General features: G+C 62.1%; 1 protein-coding gene across 2 annotated transcripts in view; it reads left to right on the top strand.

Annotated features, from left to right (window-relative positions):
- Positions 1–7165: 7165 nt before the first annotated feature.
- KIAA0930 (KIAA0930 ortholog) overlaps positions 7166–7579 on the top strand; it is a 41930-nt gene continuing 41516 nt past the window's right edge. The window contains exon 1 of one of the 2 annotated variants that reach the window (XM_036297867.1): positions 7166–7459. In XM_036297867.1, the coding sequence (XP_036153760.1) occupies positions 7252–7459 (208 nt within the window). In that variant the 5' untranslated portion in view covers positions 7166–7251. The remainder of the gene's footprint in view (positions 7460–7579) is intronic. The other variant, XM_036297866.1, reaches the window with a different exon arrangement.

The following is a 7579-nucleotide window of genomic DNA, read 5'->3' as shown; positions in this document are numbered from 1 at the left end:
TGACTCGAGGGCCACAATGGGTTCTTAAGCTGGACCGGAGGGCCGGAACGAAAGCATGGATGGAGTGTTTGTGTGAACTAATACATGTTACCACTGCTGCTGGTGAAGGAGCGGAGGGGAAAGCAAGAGAACCCCCCGCTCTTTCGGCTCCGCGGGCCGGGCCGTAGTTTGCCCACGGCCGTAGTTTGCTCTAGGCTCAACCATGGAGCCGCCTTGGCCGGGCCGGACATTGGCTTTAGACCTTCTGTTTCTCCTCTTACCGTCGAGGCTCTGCAGCCCAGAGAGGGGGAAGCGGCCGGGCCAAGCCGTGCAGGAGCAGCAGCTCAGAGCAGCGGTCAGACCCCGGCGAGCTTCCCCCTCCGGGTGGCATCCACCAGGGACCTGCCTGTCCTGGGGCTTCTGTGAGTTTGTGGAGCGGGCGGCAGCTCCCCACCCGGTGACACTCGAGCGGTGGCAGGAGGTAGGGGGACCCATTTACCACGTGAATTTAACGAGCGTCCCCCGGTGCTGCCCGCTGTCCAGTCCCAGTGCTGGGCACAGACCCGCAGGGGCCTGGAGCAGCTCCTGGAGCCCCGCGTCAAGGTCAAAGGGCAGAGGGTCAGGGGGTCCGCCCCCCTCCCCTTGCCTCGGGGCAGGTGAGGCTTCCTGGTTGAATGGTGGCAAACTGGTTTGCCCATCTCTGGAATGAAGCCGGATTAGACATTAATGTCCCCGTATCTGTGTGATCTGGAGGCTGCCGGGCATGGGGCCGCTCCCGCCCAGCCCCAAATGCTCAGAACGGCTCTCCCTCCACCACAGGGGCCCGCACCCCGGCCCACCTGGGTGGGTCAGCCCCCGAGTCCTCCCTCCACCCTCCCCTTCACCCCACAGCAGCCTGGGAGCCCCGGGGCCCCACCCCACTTTACAGAGGAGAGAACGGTTCTGAGCTGCGTGACTTCCCGACTCCTGGCAGGGCCGGAACCGGCCTCGGGGCTGCCAGTCTGTGTGGGCTCCGCTCCCTGCGTCTGGGCCTCAGGTTCTGAGTGGGGCTGGGGGCCGTGGGCGCTGGAAATGGAGGGGGCAGGTAGGGCACCCCCAGGCCGTGGGTAGTGGCTGGATCCTGGGACTCCTGCTGCTCCCCGAAACCCCGTCCATCCCAGGCACTTCTAGCCAGCCTGCAGGGGCCCGTGTGAGCCCGAGCCACCCCCACCCGGTGGAGCCACCAGCAGGCCCCGCAGGGGCGGCACAGGCCACTGTTCCTGTCCCTGTTTCTGGCCCCCCCCCCGCCACCCTCCCTTCCACCCCCGCACAGACGGTGCCCCTCTCAGTGCAGATGGGAAGCGGCTCTGACCTGGTGGTTTCTGGCCCTGCCCTTGGGCGCCAGGGCCTGCGCTTGCCCACCTGCCAGCAGCCCAGCTCTGAAGCGAGTCCTCCCGTTCCGTCCCCATCCTAGCTCAGCCCCAGCTGTTCGCATGGCTCCATGAACACCGTGGGCCTCTTTCCTGAGAGCCACCTGTGTGCTGGGAATGAACCCCTCCAACAGCCAGGGACAGAGCACAGCCTGCCCTCAGGGCGCCGCGTATGAGGGACAGGGGAGATAGTCGTCCAATAACCTCACACCGCATCACATGAAGCCACAACCGGATAAGAAGAGGCTCTGAGAGCACAGAGCAGGCTCGGCCTCTCCCCTCTCCGGGCAGGAACGGCGCCAGGGCGGAGACCTGCTGGGCTCTGAGGGATGCCGGTCCCGCAGGAAAGGCGGCGCTGGGGCCTGCTAGGGCTCAGGAGGCCAGCAAGCGGCGGCGGCCCTGGCGGGCGGGCAGCACCCACGTTTACCCCAGGTCTGTGTGTGGGGCAAGGAGAGAATCTACTAGAGGCCAGCCGCACCCAGCAAAGAAGCAGGGAAGCAGGGCCTGAGCTCGCTCTCCACCCCTGCAGTCTCCAGCCGGGCCCCACTGGCCGAGCCCTGGGGAATGGGCAGCGGCTCAAGCAGAAATCCCAAATCTCAGAGCCGCGGGCTCCGCAGAGAAAGGACAGAGCCTGGCACGAGGGCCGGGTGTCCTGGGGGCCGGTGTGCTAGAGCTTCCAGGCCTGACCTGTTGGGGGTTGCCCGAGGCTTATCTGCGTGACACCTGTGTCCCCGCCCAGAACACAACCTCCCTGGGGCAGCTTGGGTCCCAGGAGCTGTGCCTGGCACCAGGGGTTTGGAACCAAGACGTGCATGGCCGACCCTGGGGGAAGCAGGCCCCACAGTCCTGTTTTTACAGCTGAGGACGCATCCTTCCGGAAAGCTGGGGGGCCAGCGAGAGTAGAAGCCTGGCTTCCAACCCGAAAGGGGAAGAGAGGATAGCCTGGGCCCGTCTCCCAGTCCCAGCCCACAGCACCCCTCTGTGCTGGGCAGCCATTGTCCCCTCAGTCTCCCTGAGAATGGGGGGAGCGGCCCAGCTCTGATACCCCAGGCCAGTGGTCGGCAAACTCATTCGTCAACAGAGCCAAACATCAACAGGACAACGATTGAAATTTCTTTTGAGAGCCACATTTTTTAAACTTAAGCTATATAGGTAGGTACATTGTTATTAACTTAATTAGGGTACTCCTAAGGCTTAGGAAGAGCCACACTCAAGGGGCCAAAGAGCCGCCTGTGGCTTGTGAGCCGAAGTTTGCCGACCACGGGCCTAGTCCATTTTACAAAAGAAGAAACTGAGTCACAGAGCAGTTCGGAGCTCACCTCAGGTCACGCAGCGGGGCGAGCTGGAGCAGGGTGTGCACCTGGCAGAACCGCTCCCGTCTGTGCCAGGAACCACCTTCACGGTGCGGGTGTGAGCCTGAGGCCCCCAGGGGGCCCTGGGGAGCCGGAGGCTCAGTGCTCACATCCAGCCTTTCCCAAACCGCTGGTGGGCCAGGCACACGACCTCTGACCTCGTCGGCCAGGCCCGCCCCTCCCGCAAGGTCAACACAGGAGTGAGGGGGTGGACGGAAGTGGAGGAGGGGGTGGAGGATAACTGGTGATGGAAATAAATAAATAAATAAATAAATAAATAAATAAATAAAAACACAGGCGTGAAACCGATGATGACAGGGATAGTGGCATCCCTCCGACTCACTGACTGTAAGAAAATAATTTCCAACATCTGAGCACTTTACTACTGTCACAAACTGACAATGAGTCTCCCCTGCAGGCTGGGAGGGCCAGTCCTGAGCTTCCAGAGGAATGGGGGGTCCAGACAGAGGACGGGACGGGTGGGAGCCCCGTTACTGAGCGCCTGTGGCCACCTGGCCCTACGCAAGGCTGAGAGTGACCCAGGAAAGCTGCGTGGGGCTCCCCGCTCCCAGAGTCATTCACCTGAAAACAATTCGCGAGTGGCCCTGGGCGGCCCAGGCCCATCCCAGCCGGGGGACTCACTGTCCACTGTCCTCAGAGAAGGAAACAGTGACTGACCGTGTGGTCGGGGCCCCAGGAGGCTGTGGGCGCCCAGGGAAGACGCCTTGCCCAGCCTGCCGCCCAGGAAGACTTGCTGGAGGCCGTGGTACCTCAATGGGTAGAAGGGCCGTGAGGTGCACGGAGTAGGTTTCGGGGGACCCCAGTGGGTGTGCTGGAGCCTCCAGAGTAGGACCCAGCTTGCTGATGCGCTGCCCTTGCTCAGCTCCCATTCCGGCTGCCCAGTGGGGCCGCGCGTGGTGTCTGGCGCCCCCTGGCGGCGCCCCGTGGGAGGTTCGGAGTCAGGGCGGTGCTGGCTCTATGGGAACGCGCCCACCCCACGGAGGACTTTCGCAAGTTCCGTAGGAGTCTGAAGAAGGAGAATGGACTTTTATGTAGAAGAACCCATCTTAGCATACAACTCTGATATATCTGTTTTCATATCGAAGCAGTTGTAAATGGTGTTAATTATTTATTAATATTATTCTTAACGGAGGAAGGGTCCCATAAGGGCAGAAGTGCCCGGGCCCAGGGAAGTCACACTGCGGGCTCCTCTGCGCCTGCCCGCTCTGACCCAGGCCCTCCAAGGTCCCATGGTGAGAGGTTGGGCCCACATGGATTACCCAGGGTCATTTCTCATCTCCAAGGCCATCCCCGTAGTCACCTCTGCAAAACCCCATTTTGCCATGTAAGGTGGCGTGTACTCACAGGATTGGGGGGGGAGGGGGGGGTGGACACCTGTGGGGCCGTTAGTCTGCCCACACCCTTTCTTCTCAGCGGTCTTTCAATGTGCGCGTCACTTCTTCGAAGAAAACATTTTCATTGTCATGGCAAATGTGGCTAAACCAGAATTTTTATCAAGGCTTTAAAATCATTTTATTATTATTATTATTATTATTTTGTTAATCCTCTCCTGAGGATATTTTTCCAGGGCTTTTCTGAGAGAGTGGAAGGAAGGAAGGAAGGAGCGGGTGAGAGAGAGAAACATTGATGTGAGAGAGACACGTCAACTGGTTGTCTCTTCCAGCCAGGGCCAGGGAGCAAACCCCCAACCCTGGTACGTGCCCTTAATCGGGAATCAAACCCGAGACCCCTCGGTGTGCGGGCCGATGCCCTAACCACTGATCCATACCAGCCAGGGCCAAATCATTTTTATCTGTGTATAGAGAAGTGCATAAGTTGCCATTGCAGGCAGGGAGGAGTGGCCGGGGAGAGGTCAATGGGGGAAAAAGGAGACATATGTAATACTTTCAACAATAAAGAATTTACATTTTTAAAAAATCGCTGTTGCAGCTTGATTTTTACAAACTGACCACACACACCCATGTAATCAGCACCCAGATCAAGAAACAGAGCATGCCCTGCGGCCCCAGGAACCCTGCTCATGCCCCGTGAGTCCCAAACAGAACTCCAGGCCTGTTGACATGAAAACATTCCCTATGGGACATCACCTGGCGTGCACTGAAATAAAAAGGAGGGAGGAGGGGGCCCAAGTGACGTCCATGTATTCATTCAGCAGATATGTCCTGGCACCTGTCCTGGGCCGGGTGCCAGGAAATATGGGCTCGTTGATCCGATGCTGGTCCTATGGCACAGTCTATGGAGGCAGCCATGGGGTGAGCGGGTGCAGGAAGGGAGTTTGGGAAGCGGATAGGAACACAGTGCGTGGGCCAGACCCAATCAGATGGCTGCCCAGGGAACGCGGCTGGGACGGTGAGCACAGTAGTGAAGACAGGATGTGAAGCAAGGGGAACAGCTGAGCAGAGGGAGGGATGCGGGAATAGCTGGGACTCATGAGTTTGGGAAACAGGTGGGCTCTGGCTATTGGACATGCCGGCCTCTGAGCCTTGCGCAGACCTTTCCACTTCCCACTTCCCCCAGCTCCAATCTCAGCTGTGCAGACTCAGAACTGGAGGCCTAACCCTCAGGCCTGTGCCCCATTTTACAGGTGGGGACACAGGCCTAGAGGAGAGAGATATATACCCACGGCCCATCATTCACTTCACTAATTCCCCCCTCACTCCGCGCTTCTTTACAGAGCACCCCCCACCCCCACCCCAGTCCCCAGCCCCAAGCCTAGCACTCGGGACCCAGACATGGGCACAGAATGAGAGGTGAGGCCTGAAGCAGGAAGGCTCTTTGAGGAGGTGACACAGGGGTCTCCCAAACCTGAGGAAGTGAGTTTTACAAGGAATGGGAGGAGGGACAGGGTGGGGCCTGGAGGCAGGACTGTCCTTGCTGGGTCTGAGGAATGGAGGCTAGTGTGCCTGTGGGGATGACTGGAGATTCAGGTAGCTGGGACCCAGCTCTGTCCCTCCCTCTCCATCGCCCCCTGTCCTTGCAGTGGGCCACCAGGGGTGCGATCTGGGGGAGGCCTCTGGCTGCTTCACCGAGGTCTTCCTCTGTCTGCAGATGCCAGTACATGGATGGATGCCAGGCCGGACCTTGACCTTCATCGGGATCACATGCCCAGCTGACCTCCTACCTCCTCACCCTCACCCCCCTCAGCCCTACTCAACCCTCAGGGCACACCCCCATAAAGCACAACTGAGGTAACAGGCTCATAGCCCTTGGCCACTCCTGCGCTATGCCAGGTGGAGCAGTCAGTGTGGGCGGGGATGGCTTTGCCATCGTGCTGCCTTGAGACCTCTTTTTTTTTTGTTAATTCTCACCAGAGGATATTTTCCCATTACATTTTTTTTTGAGAGAGTGGAGGGAAGGGGAGAAACAGAGAGAAACATTGATGTGAGCGACACATGGATTGGTTGCCTCCTGCACACACCCCGACTAGGGCCAGGAATTGAGCCTGAAACCAATGTATGTGCCCTTGGTCGGATTCGAACCCAGGACCCTTCAGTAGAGGACCGATGCTCTATTCGCTGAGCCGAAGTGCCTAGGGCTGGCCCTGAGACCTCTCCATGGGGGATGGGTGTGACCCATTTCTGGGTTCTTCCAGGAAGTTCTCAGCGAAACTAGTCTTTGCAACTTGGTGGCGAGAGGGAGGTTGACAACGGGTGGGAGGGTGACAAAGCCAATCTCGCGCGGGGCAGCAGCAGGAAGGAGGAGGCCGGGGTAGGAGGCCGGGAAGCTGTGATGGGCGGGGCTCAAGCTGCTGGAGGCGTTCAGGAGCGGAGGTGGGTCTAAGAAAAGGCCGTGGGGCCAGAGCCTGGGGAAGGTGAGTAGCCACCGGGGTGCGGGGGCCAGGCAAGGTCCGGAGACCCTGGATTGGGGTTCGAGGCGGGATCGCAAGGACCATTTGAGGAAGAGAGTGGTCGGCGGAGGCACGCCTCTCGGAAGTGGGCGGGGCCAAAGAAGGAGCGGGTGGGAGGGTTGCGGGGGAAGGGACCGGCCGGCGCGGACTCGGGGCGGAGGAAGCCGGGCAGGGGACGGGCCTGGTAGGAAGGGGCGGGGCCTGGAGAATCGGGGGCGGGTCAGGGAAGCCGGAGGTGAGTCGGGAAGTGGCCCGGAGGCCGTGTGGGCGGGGCCTGGTGGTCCGCGCGGGGCGTGGAGACGGGGCGGGGCCTAGAGTGTGGGGCGGGGCCTAGAGTGCCAGGGCGAGGCCTAGAGGGCGGGGCGAGGCCTAGGGTGTGGGGCGGAGCCTAGAAGGATGGGCGGGGCATGGAGGGCGGGGCGAGGCCTAGAGGGCGGGGCGGCCGGCGGCCCTGAGGCGCGCGGGCGGAGGCGGCGCGGAGTTGCGCTCGCCTCACTGGGCTCAGCGGGCGGCGGCGGCGGCGACGCGCACAAAGGCGGTTGTGGCTTCTCTGGCGCTCGGGGCGGGCGGCGCCGGGGCGGGGGCGGCGGGGCACGCCGGGTGTCCCCGCGGGCGCGGCGCGGGCGATGAGCCGGGGCCCGGCATGGCCTCTGCGCGGCCGCCGGGCTGGGCCTGCGCCTCGGCGCCCGCGCCCGCGGGGCTCCGGGTCGGGCCACCTGTCCTGCCCGCCGCCGCCGCCCCCGAGCCTGCGGGCAGCGCCGAGGCCGAGGAGCGCTCGCTGCAGCGCATGCTGCGCGCCATTGCGGAGGAGCGCGGCCGCCTCAGCCTGCGCCGCGAGGTCTGCGGCCTCGGTGAGTGCGGCCGGCGGGCGGCGGGGCCGGAGCTGGGGCGGCGGGGCCCGGCCGGGCCGGGCTGTGCGCGCCTCCGGTGTCTGCGCGTCTCCGTCCCGTGCGTGTCTCTGTCTGTCTCTG

Source organism: Myotis myotis, unplaced genomic scaffold (assembly GCF_014108235.1).
Source record: "Myotis myotis isolate mMyoMyo1 unplaced genomic scaffold, mMyoMyo1.p scaffold_m19_p_3, whole genome shotgun sequence".
Classification (NCBI taxonomy): Eukaryota; Metazoa; Chordata; class Mammalia; order Chiroptera; family Vespertilionidae; genus Myotis; species Myotis myotis.
The sequence above is the reverse complement of the archived record's forward strand: the minus strand, read 5'-3'. Positions and strand labels throughout refer to the sequence as shown.